This window comes from Orbicella faveolata, unplaced genomic scaffold (genome assembly GCF_042242905.1).
Source record: "Orbicella faveolata isolate gen_17 unplaced genomic scaffold, um_ofav_v1 contig_26, whole genome shotgun sequence".
Classification (NCBI taxonomy): Eukaryota; Metazoa; Cnidaria; class Anthozoa; order Scleractinia; family Merulinidae; genus Orbicella; species Orbicella faveolata.
The window spans coordinates 11916744-11939105 of NW_028301554.1; the positions used below are offsets into that span (position 1 = coordinate 11916744).

The 22362-nt window shown below is 37.7% G+C and overlaps 1 protein-coding gene across 5 annotated transcripts in view; it reads right to left on the reverse strand.

Annotated features, from left to right (window-relative positions):
* Positions 1–1954: 1954 nt before the first annotated feature.
* The window catches only part of LOC110046734 (cyclin-Q-like), a 37185-nt gene continuing 16777 nt past the window's right edge, over positions 1955–22362 (reverse strand). For 2 of the 5 annotated variants that reach the window (XM_089296047.1, XM_089296046.1), the window contains 4 exons: positions 18866–18951; positions 17367–17499; positions 15970–16194; positions 1955–2499 (listed from right to left, as the gene is read on the reverse strand). In XM_089296047.1, the coding sequence (XP_089152173.1) occupies positions 2407–2499; positions 15970–16194; positions 17367–17499; positions 18866–18951 (537 nt within the window). In that variant the 3' untranslated portion in view covers positions 1955–2406. Of the gene's footprint in view, positions 11133–12715; positions 16195–17366; positions 17500–18865; positions 18952–22362 lie in introns of those variants that run through there. The other 3 variants (XM_020752430.2, XM_020752429.2, XM_020752428.2) reach the window with 3 other exon arrangements.

The window sequence follows — 22362 nt, forward strand, 5'->3', positions numbered from 1 at the left end:
GTTTATAGTAGATCCAATCTGATTGGTGTGACATACATACATCTCTCACTCACCCATTGACCCGTAACATACCCGACGCGCCGACTAAGAGGTTTTTTTACAAAAAGATAACCCAAAAATTTATCGTGCCATTTGCATACCACTTACTCATGAACTGTTTCAAAACTCAAGGCTCATCTCGTTCATAACTAGCCACCATCACACTGGAACATTATGCACTCTAAAACAACTCAATCCATGTATGTAACTGTCACACTCCGCTCCAAACCGGACTAAAAATCACAAACCGGCAACATACACATTGGTCTTTATTTTTCAATTACCAAAGTCCTTGTGTTTACTACAATAAAACGCTTAAGACTTCATATACCTCACTTAAGTTATCTTGAGCAAAAATAATTTCCTTTTTCTTCAACTACAATTCGTGTTGGTTATTAATGTGAACAAGCGAAAACCCTGATAACATTGAAGAGAAAAGATTTTGTTTCATTAAAACGTATCTTCTCATTCCAGTAGTAAACAAGACTCATTAAAATTGTAAAATCGTCACAAAATATCTTTTTGTTCTGTTGACCAAAAATTAATCGTAGTCTCTTCGCTTTTCACACTGAAACTTATCAATGGATGCTGAAATTAACGACACGCCCGGAACACTCATTACGAACTCTCCAGTAATACTTAGGTTTCAATATACAACACGCAAACGATTTGAACCTGGTCACCTCTTCATATTCCCAGTAGTGCATTCCGTCCGCCTAAGATACAATTGATCCTATCATAGAAACCACTTCAACTTGTTTTTCATTCACATCTTAAAACCTAGTAATAGAGCGGCTCAAGACTCAATTCAAAAACTTATCTAGTGGGAAAAGCTCACCCTTCATTGCATGCTCGTAGTTATATGCCAAACACTATGTTTCTTTGACTGATTATCCAGTTGCAAATGATTATCAAACTCGCCGACATAATCCTCAGCCTAACCCACAGAAAATGTCGAAGTAAACCCAATATATGAATACTTCCTCCTCTTTTATAGAGGCCGGAGAATAAATATGGCCGTTCTGAACTGTATCGGGATCAAATCCTCTCACAAACCATTTACCTTTACAACAAGAAATTTGATTGGCTGTTTATAGTAGATCCAATCTGATTGGTGTGACATACATACCTCTCTCACTCACTCACTCATCCATTGACCCGTCCATAACATACCCCGACGCGCCGACTAAGAGGAATTTTTTTTTACAAAAATCTCGAATGACACCACACTTACATTTGAACAGTTTTCATACTTTTTACCTTTAAAGATATCGGACTAAAATGAATGTCATCAAATAAAACTATCAAACTGCTACTGCAGAGACGTAAAAACACTCTAGAAATGAAAGCTTCTTTTTTGTTTAATATCCTAGGAACAATAGCCGATAACTTGTAAGCTCTAATTGAATTTACTCCCATACTAAAAATAGCAAACATCTGGTGGGAACAAGTGTTGACGATTCGTCAGCTCTAATTGAATTTACTACCTTGTGAAAAACAAGAGTGTCAAATTACCCATTGTAACTAAAAAATAAAAATATCTCGTCATATTTGCATGCAACAAGAACAAAACGATCGTTACCTGCACTTACTATTGTAAGCGTTAGAACTGCTTCAAATCTAAATAGTCTCGTCTCCTCTAAAACATGTCCTAAGAACTAGAACCGACGATTCGTGACCTCTAATTGAATTAACTCCTTGTGAAAAACAAAAGTGTCAAGTTACCCTTTGTAATTAAAAATATAAATATCTCGTGCCATTTGCCTAACTCATGAACTGCTTCAAAACTCACGACGCATCCGTTCATTACTAGCCACCATTACACTGAAAATTATGCACTCTAAAACAACCCAATGTACGTATGTAACTGTCACACTCCCCTCCAAACCGGACTAAAAATCACAAACCGGCAACATACACGTCACTCTTTATTTTTCAATTACCAAAGTCCTTGTGTTTATACATACCTTGTGTTTCTCACATACCATTTACCTTTACAACTAGAAATGTGATTGGCTGTTCATAGTAGATCCAATCTGATTGGTGTGACGTACATACATCGCTCACTCACTCACTCACTCACTCACCCATTGACCCGTCCATAACATACCCGACGCGCCGACTAAGAGGTATTTTTTTTTACAAAAAAATAACTCAAAAATCACGAACAAGCGCTAGATCTTAAGAAAGTGTCAAGTAAATTCAACTGCCTGATCTACGAAATGCTCTTTATAAAGGAGCTGTACTTATATAATATTATGTATATTTCATTCGCTTTTTCTACAACTTGAAAATGATCTCAGGGAGATCGAAACGACGTTTTTTATCGCTAGTTTTTATTCCAAAATGTGTTTCGAAAAAAACTACTTATAAGACTATTACATTTTCAAATGAATATAAGTCAATCATATTGTAAATTATTGCTTGTATTTCATCTTCTGTGCTCCATGAACACATGGCCTGAAAAGGAAAAAGGTGCAGTCAATACTACATGCCTGATGCGTGTTACACTAGACTTCACCCTTGTATAATTCATAGCCTTTTTGTGTACAAATTAAAGATTTCTCCTATTTTGTTTTCTTTTTGTTCTGTTTTCTGGACTCGTACTATCAAAACAACAATTTATGTCTTGTTGACACAGTAGAGCCAGATGCACAGTCCTCTACGCTCATGCATTACAAATAATGAAAAATAGAATTATGAGAGAGCGCGTGTTGGCCCTACTGGTCGAATTGGAATTTGGAGTGTTTTTTGTGGAGGAAAACCGGAGAACCTGGATAAAACACCTCGGAGAAAGGCAAGAACCAACAACAAACTCAAGCCACCTATGGCACCTTAATGGAATCAAACCCGGGCCACATTGGTGGGAGGCGAGCGTTCTCATCATTGCATCAACCCTGCTGCCCAAATTTTGGATGTGTCATATTAATAGCAAAAATAATTGAAAGTATTTAAACAGGGTAGCTAGTTCAAGAATGGACAAGTAACCAGGATAAGACATAATTAAAATTTAAAAACGTTCTCTGGTTAAAATAGTTTAAAACTAGTATACCTAAATGGTAATAATGCTGCCGAAGGGGAGGACGATATTAAGTATGCTAACAGTAACCTTATGAACTGTACTACGTCATCTGCTTGGAACGGTGAAGAATTGATCTCTACAAAAAGCCATATTTGAATCGTTATGAAGGGAAACCAATTTAAATTTTTATGGGGTTGAGTGCTTCGTGGGATTTAATAATAATAATAATAGATAGTGTGTGCAAAATACAAGAGCCCTTTTCTTCATTGGAATTTCTCCCTGGCTCTATTAGTGTTCATAAATATTTGATATTACGCCCCCTCTCTCCCCCCCCCCCCCCCCGTCAAAAAAAAAGGAGGAAAAAAAAAATAATGGCAATTACAAAAAACTCATTTAGCTGAAGATGGTACATAAAGGAGGGGGATATTTTAGTAACCCCTCCCCCATTACAGTGCAAATGTTTTTGCATGGGTCCGGTTCCCCCTTTAAAGCCAACTGTTTGGCACGACCCCCTGTAAAATATCACCAGTCCCTGCTTTCCTCTCTTTAATAAATCTTTAAAATGGACATTTTGTAAACAAGTTGTTTTGTGTGCTGCACCTTCACTGCAAATGTTTTTTGCATGATCCTCCCTTTGAAGGCAAATTTATTGGCACGCCTCCCCCCCGCTCTAAAACATCAGTCTACCCCCGTCCCCCTCAGAAAATGAATGGTCCCTACGAATCAACATTGTGCAATGGACACTTCTGAAAAAACTCTTTAATAAAACTATAAAATAAACATTTTGTTAACAACTATAAACTTTGTAACATCAACATTTCGGTGTTGAAAAATCAAATACCTCTTGAACAGCAACTATCAATGTTGTAAAATCAACTATAAACTATCATTATGAATTTGACATTGCAGTAACATCATATACCCTACCAAACAGTTAATTTTTTATCAGGAGCCATAATCGGGGACGGAGACCGTAAGTCTCGGGATTCGCGCGCACCTATGATATGGGACAATTTTTCTTCTTTTAGAACAAATTGCACATCCTGACGTCATATATCCGCGCGGATTCACGCACATGTCGGGGGCTCTCACGTGGGTGTTGTCACGTTGCGCGATCAAATGGTGAGAGTTGAGAGATTCTCTTGCGTATTTTTCACAGCGATGGCAGGGAATAAGGCAGGGAATACGAACCAGGGCGCTTATATGTAGTTTTATGCTCTGAGCTAACGGAAAAGGTGGGTTTTTCAGGGTCGAAAACAAGACTTCAATCTCGCGCTGGGAATGAATAATAAGATCTGCTCACGCTAGTTGTAAGCTTACGCGTATGTTTCTGCATTTGTTCTGATTTAAGAATATAGCAAGAAAACTCTCTTCTCTGGTATCGAGTTAATTTGTGAGTTTCTCAGACAATGGTTCATCATAACCAAAACCTGTTTTGACGGTTTCTTATTGTTTCTGCTTGTTCAGTCCGGAATATCCCGATAAATTAGGACATCTGTGATGTCACGAAACTCACGTTTCAACCAATGAGAATGCGTGTTTTGATTGGAGTGTTGTGTTTCACAACAAACCAAGAGATTGAAGATGGCGGACAAAGAGAGTCGCGAATACTTTCCAATACCATGAATGCGGGCCTTTAGGAGGATTATATTTATCTCGAATTTAGTTAAATACTGTCCAGATTATAAAATAAAAGGAAAGTTTGTGTTCGCGTTCCATGTCACAGACAATTCTGCCCAGATAACGATTATCCTCGGACCAAAGGAAGCACCACAGAACGCAGTGCGCGCCACGTTTGACGAGCTGCTGTTATCATTCTTTGGAAAGAGACCGTACAATCGGTAAGCATCTTTACTCTGCATTTTTCTAAGCACAGAAATGATCGATATGAGAATTGAGGCTTTCCTCTTATCTAGGGATTATCGGGCCGAAATCGACAGCACGCGCGTGTTCTTATATGCCAGCAAAGATAAATTGTAGATGTCCAAAATGTTATACGTTTTGGCTAAATCGAGGAAATGAAATCATCATTAAAACAGAATTTTCAATAACGCATACGAGTGAGAAATTCTTGTTCTTTTATACAAAATAAACTAAGCTAGAAAAAATGTACCCAAAATTTTAGTGTTGTTGGATGCAGGGATAGTCAAAAATTCTGGTAATATATTTTTTGTAAATCTGAAATTTCTCCATTTTGGTATTTATTTCAAATATTTCTTGTATCTATTTGTTACTGTGCTAAAAGATATCACGTCTGATTTCCACATTTAAATTATGAAAACTTACATATAATTGCTGACTTTCACAAGTTATTTACCCAAAAATATCAAAATATAATTCCTGGACAGGTTGACAAGGGAGCATTCACAATCCATCCACATGTCCCAAGGTTTTATTATATATTTATTTAAAGTATACAAAACAAATTCAGTCTTGAAAGTGAAATCCATTTTATTTTATTCACTCTTTAGGTACTCCCGACCTTGAATTTGCCTCTTAGCAGAATGCAGGACCTGAAACAAAGCACAAACGCTTGGAAGATTATTACATTGCTTACAGATGCCAATATTATTACAAATGTATTTTTCGTTTTAACATATGAATTTATTTTGAATGTAGTTACCACATTAGTCTCACTAAATGAGAGATTGCCCTCAAGTGGTCTGATAACTCTTATGTTTTCTATTTTTTATTACATATTCTTAACCAAACTGATATGTTTCCTGTTCACAACCAATTAATGTTTTGCATTAGTTTCACAATTAGTAATGTTCAACACTCGACACTACATTATAAACTCTCGTACCTTTTCAGTCTTTGCGTTCATAAAAATTATTTTGCAAAAACATTACTTTCTGGTACATTCAAGCTTCATGGGGAAGTGAAAAGAATCATCATCTACTGGGAACAGCTGCAACTTACTTGTTTGCATGGCCCTCGACGTCTGGTAAATGAGCACAAGCAATCTCTCTACCCTTTGTGCCATTCCTTGGGATACTGATAGCATCCATTTACAGGGAATCACTGCAGAACCCCAAGCCTGTCTGCTTCGCTGCCACTTCTGTGCTGCAGGTGGTTTTCAACAGGCTGCTGGCTCTCCAGTGATAAAACTGGGGTGCACATTCGGTGAATCCACCAAAACAGAGACCTCCCAAATTTGTTTAATTTCGTCCGCGTACTTAGCGACGTCTTATTTCCTCTCTTTTCCCTTTGTTTTTTCCCCAAAAATTCGGCAAAGTGCCTCGAGCAGTCGAGTATGCTCTTCCATGTACTTAAGAGAGAGAAATTGAAAACAACTGTCATAAAAATGAAGGAACGATGCTTACTCAGGCCTTGTAACAACAGCGGTTCAGGTACACTTGTAACGCCTCAAATTCAAAGAGAGTTTACAAAATATCGAAGTTGTTTACAACCATGTAATTTGGCATGATAAAACTCTAGCAACACTAGAACCAGTAAAAAATATACACAGCTCAATGAAAAATACGTGAATACTAAAAAATAACGCGTACACTTTACTAACCTTAATATTTGACCACAAAATCGCGTCTACATCGTCGCTTGACACCAAAAAAACTCAATGATTAGAAGACATTCAACGTTCTCCCACTACCAAAATGGCCGCTTATTCTCCTTCTCGACGTTTGGTCGCAAAAAGTCCTGGATAATGCTGGCCAGACTCTATGCGAGACTGGAAACAACATATTTTCTTGGTCCGCATAAAAGGTCCGCCATTTTCCCTGCAAACAATAGCTTGATGACGTCATGACTGTCCTAATTTATCGGGATATTCCGGACTGTTGTTTGGTGAGTTTGGAAAAGTTTTTGAAAGGAAAGTCTGACGCGTACAATTAGCTCATTTGCATAGTGCAGCGCGTGCACTTTCAAGTCAAAGTCGGTGTTTCCAATCGTCAACAAATCTTGACAAAGATTTCTTTCGTTATCTTTTGTGCTGAGATGCTGTAACAAATTTCACGAACGCAAAAAAGGCTACTAACATCATGTGTGTTTCTTCAACATAAGCATAGTGAATTTTGCACCGCGAAAATGAAAATAGACAAGGAGATTTGATAACTCGATCAACAAATCGAAATCGTTATTCCAAGTTGATTAAAGAAAGCGTCATCGTAACTTTGCTGATTATTTCTGCTTTATTCACATATTTTCAGCTTAGCTTTTAACATATTCTCAAACATTTATCAATCTTAATCATATTTAAAAACTATAGAGTTATTGTTTGAGTTCGATGTACGCTTTCACACGACAGTGCGGCAGAAGTACAATTTGTCATGTACAAAACACACATCGGCGGGCGCTCTCATTCATCGACAACAGAGAATTCACTGGATTTTTACACGAATAAAACTGAGCAATATCTACGGACGTTAAGTTATTGGGCCTTGATGAAACATCAAGCGTTGCTTGCAATTCAGGCGAAACTCAAACTGACCAAACTAGTAATTATTTTGTTTCACTTTTCAGTCGCGATAGACTGGCAAATTCCTCGCAAGCGTGTGGCAAGAGGAGCTAGGAAACTATGAAGTCCTGAAGCTCTGCCATATCTAAATATATCCAGCTAGTTTTTCGCTGTGTAATGGAAAAGCTGTTAATCTTCAACATATGTGAAATTTAAAGTGGAGTAATGTACAGCAGCTCATGTAAAAGAAGCATGCGTCGAAACACAACTTGGTCAGCGATATATATAACCTTACAGCGGAACATACCTAAATTCGACACTGTCTTACTTCACTCAAACTGGAGCAGCTTACGACGAAAATACTTAAGCAAAATTCCAACAGACGTAAACGCGTTGAGTTGTGGGCCAAAAACATGAAACATTTCGGGAATTTCGGACGCAGTATGTACGCGCGTGTGCCGCAGGCCATGGCGCAATTTGTCCTAAAAATAGAATTATTGTCCCATATCATGGGGACAACCCCAATACTAGAAATGGCGCGCGCTTACGGTCTCCGTCCGCGATTATGGCTTCTGTTTTTATCAAAAACTTTATACGTTCTAACAGCAACATTTTGTTGTTGAAATAATAATTATATACTATAAAGATCAGATTGTTCTTCAACAGCAACTATAAAATGTTGTAAAATCTACCATAAACTATCATATGATTATGAATTTGACATTGCAGCGACATCATGTACCCTGCCAAACAGTTAATTTTTTATCACAAACTTTATACATGCTAACAGCAACATTTTGTTGTTGACATAATATAGACTATAAAAATCAGATTCTTCTTCAACAGCAACTATAAAATATGTTGTTATGTCTACTATAAACTATCTATTACGAATTTAACATTGCCCTGACATCATGTACCATGTTAAAACTGTCTTTCACCAACTGGAAATGTGTGTTAAGCTATATTGTGCAGTGCATGGTAAGTGTAAAGTACAAACTTAGGCAGTTTCTCTTCAGTTAATACAAATTCTTAATGGTCTAGATAGCAGCAGACATGTAAAGATTCTAAGGAAAACGACCATCTTCAGTTGAATGAATGATTACAAAGCAAGTTGAATAATAAGTAGGCAAAAATGCTAATTAAGACAAATAGTAACAACAGAACGTGAAAAGGTGTAAATTAAAAGGATAATTTTAGATTTACATGGTGTAATTGCTGATTAAGGCAAGGTAGTTCTTTTTGAATATGGATAGCCTCCTTTATCTTGAGTTGAAAGCTGGTAGTGGCGTGATCTAAAATATGAAAGCAGTCTATTGAACACAATGAGCGACAACGTTCAGAATTCTGAAGATGTTTGAAGATGTGAGAGGCCCTATCAACGACTAAGTGCTCACGTACGCGCGTGGAAAAATGTCGGGAGGTTTCGCCGACATAACAGGCATTACAGCCCGCACATGTAAACTTATAAACCACACGTGAACGAAGCCCGCCGGGGATAGGGTCTTTCACACCAAAAAGGTTACCTATCTTAAAGGAAGAAAAAACTAATTTGATGTCTAAATCATTACAATAGCGCTTGAGTAAGTGTCGAATCTTCTTCTGAGTGATGACAGAAAAATGGCCTATGTACGGCAGCTTAAAGTAAAACGTGGGCGAGGTGGTAAGGGGGTAGCCCCGGGGACAATGATTGCTATGGGTCCCAGTGATGTAACGGTTAACCACTTTTTCAATTAAATGGGCAGGGAAAAGGTTCTTTTTGAGAATTTCAGTAAGCTTGGTTATATCCTCGTGTAACCCCAACCAAGTGTTGTTGATCTTGTAGGTCCTGTCAACAAGAGTCCTAATGAGACCTACTTTGTATGAGTAAGAGGTGAAGCTAAAATAATTAGTTAATAACCCAGTAAAGGTTTTCTTACGGTAAACCCTAGTTAGGAAGGAATTAGTGTCACTATTATCAATAAGAACATCTAGAAAGGACAATTTGCGATTAAGTTCTTTTTCCATAGTAAACCTTACGTTGGGGTGCCTAGAGTTCTAGAGTTCATGTAAAAGAAGCATCCTAAATCTACACGCGTACGTGAGCACTTAGCCGTTGATAGGGCCTCTCACATCTTCAAACATCTTCAGAATTCTGAACGTTGTCGCTCATTGTGTTCAATAGACTGCTTTCATATTTTAGATCACGCCACTACCAGCTTTCAACTCAAGATAAAGGAGGCTATCCATATTCAAAAAGAACTACCTTGCCTCAATCAGCAATTACACCATGTAAATCTAAAATTATCCTTTTAATTTACACCTTTTAACGTTCTGTTGTTACTATTTGTCTTAATTAGCATTTTTGCCTACTTATTATTCAACTTGCTTTGTAATCATTCATTCAACTGAAGATGACAGAAGTTCTGTCGAAACATGTCTTTTAAACTTAAAAAATTGGTCGTTTTCCTTAGAAAATTCTTAATGCTATGAATTAGACATTGTAGTGTCATGGCAGGTACAATGCAAAACAGTTAACTGTTTAGCACTTACTGCAAAGGTCCATTAAGCAATATTGTGCAGTGTAGGGTACAGTATAAAATGAACCATATTTCTTATGTGCTAAACAATGTTCATGATTAGTCCTTTTGCTTCACTGAAGTGATGTTGAATTTCTTGTTGAAGAACACTGTTGCTTCTACAGATAATAGGAGTTCGGTTATGTTTTCTTCATTGAAATCACTGGAATCTTCAACAGCATTTGGTTTATAAATGTTTCCTATCCCTGTTGATAGCAACAGTGAATATAAACTAGTAGTATAATTTCCAGAGGTGAATATAAGAATTGGACATTCTGATTGGTCGAAAAGCTCATCATATGACGCTATATTCACCTCGCTAGAGCTTGGTTACTAAGCTCGCCATCTTTGCCTTCTCGGCAAATAAACATGGCGGACAGTTGCTGAATGAAGTTTTCATTTATTCGAAAGACATCACTCCAAGGACAGGATATTTGAAAGGATGGAGAATTTTCAAAATGACTGCTGTCGCCCATGGACCAAAAATCTTTTCAAGAACTCGTATTCAAGGCTTTCAAGAATTGTAAATGCAGTGGTTGCGTCGATCGCCAGCAGGTCAGATCGATTGACCGAAATTTATTTTGCTACTCATTTTTAGGCGATGCTGAAAACTGTAAATGAAGTCAACAACGATAAAACAAAGATGCCGCATGAATTTATTTTTCATAGTGTTTCGCTTGTTTGTTTTACTGCCGAACTCGATGAGTAAATTGATTGACAATCGATGTACATGTAAGCTCATTATTAAAACTACGGTTGCATGCATGTATGCACAAGAACAATTGCATGTGTGTTTTTATGTTTTAGTCCGTTATTTTGTAGTCCTTGATATTCACCTCTGAAAATTATACTAAAACAATGATTATTCGCCTCAGGCTCAGTGAACATTAGCGAATAATTGTTAAAAATAAATTAGAATTAGACATCCTTGTTTGCAGGAAGCGGTATTTTTGTAACAACACGCGAAAGAAAAGAGCAATTTACATGCCCGAGAAGACACCAAAGAACTCACCTCGGTAAAGCATGCAGTTAACCAGGAGATGCAAGTTCAATACCTTGAACTTATATTAGACATTCTGCAAGCAGCAATTTGGTCCTGAAATAAAGAAAAGGCAAATTTTACATAAGTAAAGTCAATAAGGACCTGAAGGATAAAAGAAGTGTAAAAAAACCAGCAAGAAGCGAAAAAAAGAGCAATTTACACCGTAAAGAACGCACCTTCTTTTTGCTTCCTAAAACAGTGCCAAGAAAGCACATGGAAATCCACTGAGCATGTTAAATCGTCCAGTTACGCATTTTCCACTGCGCGTCCTAAATCTTTCATTCGCGCATAACCACAGTTCGTTGCGTTCAGTAAGAAAAAGTGATTGCAAGCCCCTATCAAGTAATCTTCTACTGATTAGAGAGCTGCTTCGCTTGTTCGCTTCAGGCTCACTTACTACGGCAGCAATTATGAGCTTTCGATTGCCAATCTGCTATCTTTGACAAACAAAGAATAGAAACGCGATCATTGAAATATATACAATAAAGCGTGTGAAGTAGAAAAAACTACAATAAGAAGAAAAACTGGCAATCGAAAGCTCGTAATTTTAAACTATTTTAACCAGAGAATGAGAAAAAATGTCAAATCCCCGGGGGTATGCCCGGGAGGATGATAAAAGGTAGAATTGAACCACGCAAAACTTCGGGATCGCCAGTTTAACGTTTGGAATCTCGCTCATTTGGATCGCCTATTTATAATGAGTAATCTTACGTACCGTGGGAGGTCTGCATTGCGATTGTAACACGATACTTCTGTTTATGTCTCGAAAAAAATCGCGACGGCAAATTTCAAATTTTCTCAATTTCTGTTCTGCTTTCAGGATACAGTAAAACCTGCATTAAGTGGACCTCATAATAAGCGGACACCCTCTATTAAGCAGACACCAGCTTGAGCCCCTAAATTTTCTTCCCACATTTATTGTAAAATAAACCTGAATTCAGGGGACACCTCTGTTAAGCGGATGCGGACACCAATATTAAGTCATTTTGTTGCACAAAACCTGCAACAAGCGGACACTTCAAGGGCATTTCACCTCTAAAGGTTCAGCTTAAACTCCTTTAACATTGTTCAGCGATGTCGTTTTAAAGCTAAGTGATTATTCCAGATTGACGCATTGACTGACTGGACATTAAACTGAGGTCTTAAAGAGTTAAGTCATTCAAGGAAATCCCTCTCGCTGAAATTTGTGTTTGTCCAGCGCGGTATCCTAATTACTGACAAGTTACTTCTCCAAACAAGAAATCTGTGTTTTAACGAAAATATCATAATGACAAGAAACCTATTCTATGCAGCCATTTAGAAGCAGTCGCTCCAACCATTCAGTTGAATGACTTGTTAAACCTACTGACATCCTACACACATGCTGATAATCATCTCGTACGTGACCATCCTATCATAACATTTGTACTTCAAAGCGATATCTGAATATATTACTTCCGTTAGGTAAGGAATGATAGATAAATATATATAGTTTTCGCGAATTTCACGATGGGACTGAAAACTCTCGAAATAAAGGACCCTAAGAAAAAGGTTGTCACACAAATTAGAGAAACGTTTTACCTTTTTAACACGATTTTTCCACCAAATCGCGAATTTCTCATGATTATTTATTTATTTATTTATTTATTTTTGCTATGTTTTCTCGAAAATAAGTAAGAGTAATGTACATCAAAGCCCCCTTTAGGGAAGATTTTTTATCTATGAATTTCACCCAAATGGATGCTTTCACCGATTGCTGGATGATATCGCGGAACAAAATCCTCTTTAAAAAATCCAAATGAATTGAAGTAGGATAAAATTTGTGAAAGAAATTGGCACATGTTCGCAAGTTTTCAATCAGTAAATGGTGACATCAAAAAAGATAAAAAATACCAAATTTTCTTATTCTGCAAAATGCTAGTACAGTTCGAGTTTTGGTAGTATTTTCTTTGAGCTAGTTTGTGTTTTGGCCATAGGTTCTGGAGGAAGCTGAACCCGGCTTGCCTTTCACACATGAATAAAATTAGCTTTGTCTACAAAGAAAGACAAATAGATTTGATGTTATCGTCATCGTGCATCTGTTCACTTACAGATTATGGATTATGTCAGAGTTGTCGTTTGATGTGGAAGATATTCAAGAGTAGGGTAGTGACGGAGAGACCATTGAGATTAAAGTCTCAAAAGTGTTGTCCTGTGCTGAACTGAACACGACCGACCCTCGTCCCCTGACCGATATACCGACACTTGAGTGATAGACAACCGACACTTGACCGATAGATAACCGACACTTGTCCGAGAGACAACTGACACTTGACCGAGAGACTACCGCCACCTCACCGACACTCGACAAGCCACATATCGACTGACTTTCGACCACCAGTCGATTGATAGTTTGTCTGTTTATTGACCGACTATTGACCGATATATCGGTGATCTGTTGATATGTTGACCGATGTATCGGTCGATATATCAATGGACACTACCTATCATACACATGATCCAAGCATTGGATACTACCTGTATAATTATATTGTCACACCACGTTCCTGGTTGTTAGTGACATTTGCTGTGTGTACGGTCCGATAATTGACGACACAATGTGAAACATTGGAAAAAAGATCTTGGCCACAAATAACCATCTTGGACGTTCAGTGACCCCCTTCTTAACTTTCCAGAAACAGATTTTATCTACATTTATCTCCACATTGTCCAAAAATGAACAAGAAGATCTTTTAGATCTTATAACCGCGCCTTTAAAATTAATTTAACTGTTTTCTTAGCTCTACAGTCGCAATGCAGTGCACATTCCAAAGCAGCCCTTGATGATTCATTGATTACTATAGACACCACATCACTTGATCAACACAAACTGTATTATTGCACCATCAGTCGTAGCGTTGTGAAATCTCCGATGAAGTAATAGTCTTAATCTGGAACTACAAACACTATTAACAACCGCTTTCTTTTTTATAAATATATCAACAAAAGGAACTCAACCTGATGTGTAAAACTGACAAGAAAAGAAGAAATCATATAACTTCTTTTTTCGCACGACAAAATTCCCAAAAGAGGCCGAGAAAATTAAATAGGGGAAATATCTTAAATATTGACTTTGGAGGACAAAACGAAAAATATCCATTCTTGCATTATATATAATGGCCAACATTTGAGAAAACAAGGGAAAATAAAAGCAAAAGACACAAGTAAAAACCAAGTTGAAAACAAGAAATGAAATAATTTCTTCACCGCGCGACAGAATATTACAGCGCAGAGAAAGAAAGATGAAAGTTGTAAATCAAAAGCACGACACGACTTTTGTAGTCATTTTGTCGGCCGTGGCATTATCAATCGTTCCAAAAGTTGAATTCAACTTTGAAGTAATACTGCACATTATCTTTTTCTCAGCTCGTGAGCGTGCGGAATTCAACAAATCCTGCAATCTGATTGGTTCCTGGAGCAGGCGGAATTTTCTCATCCGGACCGTTACAGCGGGCAGAATCCGTTGAGTTGATCTATTTTCCTGAACGAATTACCAGTAATCGTCAATCTTTCGCTCTTTTTACACTCCTATAGACGATTAATCAACGCAAGTTTATCTCTATTCACCTTTAAATGGCAAGGAAAGTCACTGTAAGTAAATTCAAATGAGTTTTTTGAAGTTGTGAGAGTTTGTTTGGTTGTTTGTAGCTTGGCGCTGTAATGGCGTGCAAACCTGTGTCTCTCCCTACACAATTTTAAGTAAAAAATGAGTCAATTTCAGCCGAGTTTACCTCTCCGATCGTTGCCGTATTAAATAAACAAACGAATAAAGAAATAAATCAATAAATGAACAAGATATAAAATAAATAAAATTTAATAATTTAATAATTAAATAATTCGTATAGCTCTAATATTAGACCCTTTCTTCTGATATTTGGTGGAAAGTATTCCTATATGACTGGTATTAAAGCTACAATGTATTATTTTTATGTTTGGATTAAATCATTCATAGCCGAGAAATTCGGAACTATGAGAACCTTATAATAATAATAATAACTTTATTTAAGTGTCAGGGTAGGTATTTAGCTTACAGAAGCTGATTGGGGACACTACTACGTTACAATAGATTAAGATTTAAAATGTACAGTTAAGAATACGAAATTAAGAATTAATTGGGTACACTAGACTACTTTACAATATATTAAAATTTACAGTATACAATTAAAAAAAAATGCGATAATTTACTATATTGAAGTTTAGGATGAATAAATAAGGATAAATAATTTAAAAACTGTTTCTAAAATTAGCTTCCCATAAAATTAGCGGTTGCAATTTTGTAGGTAGTATATCTGAGTGACTTTGCTGAATAAAATGCCCTGCTATGTTTTCGAAGCCCAAGTACAAACCTAATCGCTGCTCTCCTTCACTCAGCTATACTTATGTTTTCAGTGCTAAACAACGTTAATTTTGACTGTGTCGCTCACTGGACACTTTGCTCTGTTGTTGAACAGTGCTTGAGGGTTCTGTATTGAGAGGGGACCTTGCTAGAGAGGCGCATGTTGAATGGACGTGTGACAGGCCAATCTCCTAGCCAGAGGGGAGGGGTGGTCAAGGTACTCAGAGCTCTCGGACTGTCGTGAGTTCTTTGTAGATACAGTTTTTAAAATACAGTCAAATATATTTACATCTGTATTTAGTAACTTACTGTGAACTATAATAAAAATACATTCATAAGGAAACACACCAATACCAATGCTTTGTTGTGAGGTGCCAGTGTCTACCAATGTTTCGTACTTCATACCTAAACTTGCTGTGTCGAGACCGGAACTCAATAATGACATGAATTGAAATTATTAACCTTGCAGCTGGGGCTAACTTGTATTAACTGTAATTTTACTGTAAATTTAAAAAATTCAAGTACTAAGACACCAACCTTCCACCAAGAAAGTCGAACCCCCTGAGATGGAACTTTAATCCCAAGACATATCAGAGAGAAATATATCATTGCTACTGCAATCACAGCTGGACTGTACTCCAAGAATAATGTAGTGTGGAAACTATCCTGCAACAAGCTCCAGCTAAGTTGACTGACAGTAATTGTGCTACATGATTCGTTGTCAAGCCAGTCTTCAAGAGAGTTGAGGTAGTGTAGAAGATACTAAAACAATGCAAATAGAAAAAGCATTAATTTCAATGGTTGGAATCAGTGGCACTAAAATTACGGGACGGTAAGTTCTTTGGGTGTCACATGAAACTGACTTGATAGATGTAGGTGCACGAAAGGTGTTCTTTAGGAGAACAACGAATATACAACGGCTTTCCTGTATTTTGATTGGCTGTATTTTCTAAATGCTTTTGTTCCTCTACACTGAAAAGTAAAAAGTGCACTTTTCTTGAACTGTGGCAGGCAATTCTTCATCCCAATAGAAATTCTCAGTTGTGGCTCTAGTGATCAGGAAAAGTGAAGCTAAAAGCTTCAGGTGTTTTGCTGGCCCTTTGCTTTTGACGTTTCTGTGGAGGGATTGTTGACATGACCTGAGCACCTATACTTCTGTGGATGTACCTTATACAAATGTGTTGTTTGTTGTGATATTCCAACAGTTTTTGGATTGACAATCTTTTAGTTAATTGGAATACACCGTTCTCCATGTACTTTCTTTTTTAGTTATTTGAACCATGTTTGCAATCTTTGTAAAGGTGCCCAGCAGATGATAGGCTAACTACTCATACGAGGACTTCTGTCGTTTATCTTTGAGGTTTCCACTTTATTCTACCTAACCCAAATGATAATGTCAAATCGCAGCAGTCACGGAAGTGATGCCAATGATAAAATTAATTAATTTCGATTAAGTTATTTTCTCTGGTCTTAGGATGGTATTGGGGGCAATAAAATAAACAGAGCCTTTGTATCCCTCTATTTCCTAACTGCACGACTTTTGGAAACTTCCATTCAATTCACTTCCACCACTTGCTTCTCATAAGGCTTGGCACTGGGTTCAGGATTCTTTGATGGCATGGCATGACCATCACCTGTCATACAAGTTACAGCACTGTACTGTACATAGTTAAACTCAAAGACAAATACCTGATTCCTTTACTCAGTAACTATGATTTGATACACGATGGTAAAAAGACTAAGTGAACATTCAGGTTTTTGCTTAACAATTCAGAAATCAAAGCTTTTAATAAACTTTAATACACAATAAAAATTGTATTGTGGACAGCTTTTTGAATTAATCTTCCATAGTAGGATACCTGATTGATTGTCAAAGGCTACACATACCAACAATGCCAATAGAATCAGAGTCATCACATCTAATGCAGTATTACCTTGTGTGGGTTATTGAAAGCTACATGAAACTGAAGACTTCGTAACATTATCAGCTCACAATTAACCACACTGTCATGTAGTTCCCAGTACAAAGATCCCACTTCCAAAGGTCCTCTTTCTCTATGTAACATCCTGTTAAAAAAATGATAATTAATAACAGCTGTAAAAATGTGTAGCAGCACCATTAATTTTTATCCTGTTAAGATCCCAAGCTTCTGATTCACCAAAAGTTCGCAGGTTATATAAACAATAGCCTTCATTTGGCACGAAAATAGGCTCGGATATTTGTCTGCAGACATTATCTGTTTCAAGAAGCAAACAGATTCCGAGAGCATAGCTTGAGGAAAACTGTGAGCTTCAAGGATCAGGTAATGTCCAAGATCAAATATCCGAGCCTATTTTTGCACCAAATGGAGGCTATTGTGTTTATTATCCTTCAATATTTTTTGCAACACGTGCGGTTTTGAAAATTGGGAATATCCTTGGATACTCCCCAGTTTTAGCTGGGGAATTTCGATCATGTGACGCATCTACACCAATCATGCGTGAGTGAAAATATTTGATGGATTAATAACAAATAGCTTGCTTTAAAGAAAAGCTTGCCTGCCACAAGAATGAGCTTGCAAAAATTAATAGTTTAGTTAAGAGATCATGAAATCCTCGTAATACATCCCATTTCCTGTTTGTGCTTCCTTGTGTTAATGTTTACATGTTTGCAATAATTCTAGTCCCAGGATACATGTATAAATCTTTTCACATCCATACAGCCTTTGACCTTACATGGCTCATTATATAGGTATGTTAGCAATCATTCATAGACTTGCATAAGCCTACAAATACAGTGGCCTCTCAGAGTAATAACTGTTTGGGCCTATTGACCAAGTTGTGGGAGGCGTGGTGGCCTCGTGGTTAGTGGGCTTGTTTCCAGAGCAAGCGGTCTGGTTCAAGCCCTGGCTGGGGACGGTGTTGTGTTCTTGGGCAAGACACTTAACTCTCACAGTGCCCCTCTCCACCCAGGAGTATAAATGGGTACCAGCAAATTGTTGGGGAAACCTAACAAATTGCGGGGGAGTGATCTGTGATGCACTAGCATCCCGTCCAGGGCGAGTAGAAATACTCCCAGCCGCTTCATGCTACAGAAACCGGGATAAGCTCTGGCAGCTATGAGCCATCGGCTTCAAGGCTTCACTTTTATTGACCAAGTGGGATGCCAGATAGGGCAGAATACAGTATTTTGCTTGAGATCGTGGCATATGGACTTCACGACATGACATTCATGGCAAGTGGCAGAGAGTAAAATATTGACTAGAAAACTAATAAACTCATCAGTCAACAAGAAATTTAAGCATTTCATCCCACCAACTTTACTAGACTTAATTTTGTTGGGTTCTATGGCTTTTTCCAGGCGGGCCCACACCAACCCTCTCCACATATCAGTTTGCAGCACAGCTTTCTTTAGGATTCGATCAGGAGGGCTGTCAGATGATATGATAATTACCTGTATGATACATTTATCACATCTCGCAGCCTACAAGGAGATTCCTCAGTTTTGGATGCAAGATACAAAGCAGTGCAGCCTATAACCTAAAGAAAATATGAAATAGTCATAAAATGGCAAAATGCTTAAAATATTGCTAACATAAAAACCTGAAATCCAACTTCTGGGAGATAAACATCGTTTTTCAACTTGCTTTGGATAGATTTCCCAAATTTTTGACAAAAGGACTCATCTTTTAAAAAATATGGTCATACCATTAACCCATATTTGGTACCAGGAGATTTTTGGCAAAAATGTTTTTTTTTTGGACATTTTGGACATTTTCAGTATGGATATCTCCAACCTTCTCAAAAAAAGGCATTTGTAACATGACAGCATGGCTTTCTCTCCACTAGCATCACGTTTTATAACATTTTTTCTTGGGCATACACACAAATGAAATTTTTGAGAAAGTGATCCACATCTTAAGGTTTTTGTATTTTTTTGTTTTCTGGCCTTTTCTTTTTCTTCTTTTCTTATCTTTTGCTGCGGTTGTCGAACTTCTACTGGGCTTACTTCTGATAAAGCATCATCGAGACAGGAAATTCCTACCATGGAGTAGCCAATTGTAGATAAGGGAAATTTTCCCAGAGTTTTTCACTCAAAATTTCTAAGCATTTTCGAGCATATTTCACGCTCGATTGACCCAATCACTCTGAACTGGGCATCATTGGAAATATCTTTTCATTCTGGAGAATTGAGTGTAAGTGATGCCAATTTTGGTCAAAGGAGATGATGTTAGAAGTGGAAGGAAGGTCAGTGCTTGTCAAGGGTGGTTACTGGTGGCACAGGAATCAGTGGGTTAATTAACTCTGCAAAAAAGGTGAATGCAACTTAACCAAACCATTGCTCGCATGTGTGCTCTTTTATTAAGTTTTTAGAAGTGGAGTGAGAATACGTTTGTGAAACGAAACAAGTATAGTTTAACCTGTAGTTGTAGTCAGGCATAGTACTAAAATCTTAAAAGTTGTTGTCACTGACTTAAAAATCTTATAATAGACGTTTCGGCTAAAATACTATAACCTTCTTCAGTGATGAAATGAATGTTAATGGCATCTAAATGTAAATGAGGTGTTTATAAGAATGTGAGGAACTCACTAGGGATTAATTTAGCATTTTGTAAATGTCTGGAATATGCGGGTGGTCATTAATTGAGTTCGGTTCGCGAATGGAATGCCACGCTTCCAAGAACAATCTAAGCGACCACAAGGGACAGCGGTCTATGACCTTGACATTATTAAAATCAAATTTGTGGTTGTTTTTCATACAGTGTTGTGCCAAAAGAGAGTTCTTGTCACATGTGAGGACGGCTCTTTTATGTTCTTTTGTTCTGGATCTCAGTGCTCTGGATGTTTGACCGATGTAAAGTTTTTCACAGTTTTTACAATTGATTTTATACACGACACCAGTTGACAGGTCTTGATCAAATTTGTCCTTCGGTTTCTTCAGGATTGAACCAACCGTCTTGACAGGTTTATGAGCAACATTTATGTCGAATTGTCCCAAAGTTCTTGCAATTTTTTCAGAGATTCCTTGAAAATATGGCAAAGTAACAAAGCCTCTGTGGCTTTGAAGCTGATTATTTTGGGGCTGATTTAATGCTTTAGGTGTTTGGACAAATCAAAGATCAAAAATCAATCCATGATCCCGGTGCGCAACAACTCGAGAACAAATTGTACTACAAACTCCGAAGCACTGATGCCACACCAGCTACTTTCCATGGATTACCAAAGATACATAAACCTGAGGTCCCACTGAGACCCATCACCAGGTCCATCAACTGCCCCACCTATCAGGCTTCCAAATACCTAGCTTCTATTTTGTCTCCGTTACAACGCAACCAATTCACTGTTACGAACAGCAATGACTTCGTGAGAAAAATCTCTAATTGCACAATCGAACCGCATGAAATCATAGTGTCTTTTGATGTTGTATATCGCTTTTCACATCTATCCCCACGGCACTGGCACTCGAGGTGACTAGGACTAGACTTGAGTCCGACTCGACCATCCCCGAAAGAACCAATATGTCCGTGGACAACATCATGAAGTTGCTTGAATTTGTGCTTGACAACAACTACTCTGTCTTTGGTGGCGTTTTCTACAAACAAATATTCGGCTGTCCCATGGGTTCACCTGTAAGCGCCATCTTGGCAAATTTGGTGATGGAACATGTCGAAGAGAGAGCATTAAGTACTGCACCACACCCCCCTAAGTGGTGGTACAGATATGTCGACGATAGCCATGTTTGCCTCGCCCGTGAGCATCTCACTGAATTTCACTCCCATCTTAACTCGATCAACCAGCACATCAAATTCACAGTCGAAGAAGAGAGTGATAGATCCATCGCATTCCTCGACATGAAGACAACTAGAAATACTGATGGATCAATTAAAACCAGTGTTTACAGAAAAGCAACCCATACCGACAAGTATCTCCATTTCAACTCTCACCACCCTTTGCAACACAAACGCTCAGTGGCCAGAACCCTTCTTGACAGAGCAAAGAATATTCCATCGACTGACGAAGACAAAAAATCTGAAGTACAACACATGGTGGATGCACTCAAAACCAATGGTTACACGGACCAATTCTTAAAAAGCTGCCAAAGAACCAAACCACCTAAAGCATTAAATCAGCCCCAAAATAATCAGCTTCAAAGCCACAGAGGCTTTGTTACTTTGCCATATTTTCAAGGAATCTCTGAAAAAATTGCAAGAACTTTGGGACAATTCGACGTAAATGTTGCTCATAAACCCGTCAAGACGGTTGGTTCGATCCTGAAGAAACCGAAGGACAAATTTGATCAAGACCTGTCAACTGGTGTCGTGTATAAAATCAATTGTAAAAACTGTGAAAAACTTTACATCGGTCAAACATCCAGAGCACTGAGATCCAGAACAAAAGAACATAAAAGAGCCGTCCTCACATGTGACAAGAACTCTCTTTTGGTGCAACACTGTATGAAAAACAACCACGAATTTGATTTTAATAATGTCAAGGTCATAGACTGCTGTCCCTTGTGGTCGCTTAGATTGTTCTTGGAAGCGTGGCATTCCATTTGCGAACCGAACTCAGTTAATGACCACGCGCATATTCCAGACATTTACAAAATGCTAAATTAATCCCTAGCGAGTTCCTCACATTCTTATAAACATCTCATTTACATTTAGACACCATTAACATTCATTTCATCACTGAAGAAGGTTATAGTATTTTAGCCGAAACGTCTATTTTAAGATTTTTAAGTCAGTGACAACAACTTTTAAGATTTTATAGTTTAACCTCTTAATTTTTATCATACTTTATAATTTGTCTGCCAAGTGCTCCAAACTGTAAACTACAAGCGAGGTATCATTATTGTTTTGGTTAAACCAACCATAGCCATTTAAAGACAACTTCTATCAGATTCAGTAATGACATTCAGAGTGGGAAACCAATATTGCCATCATTATTTAG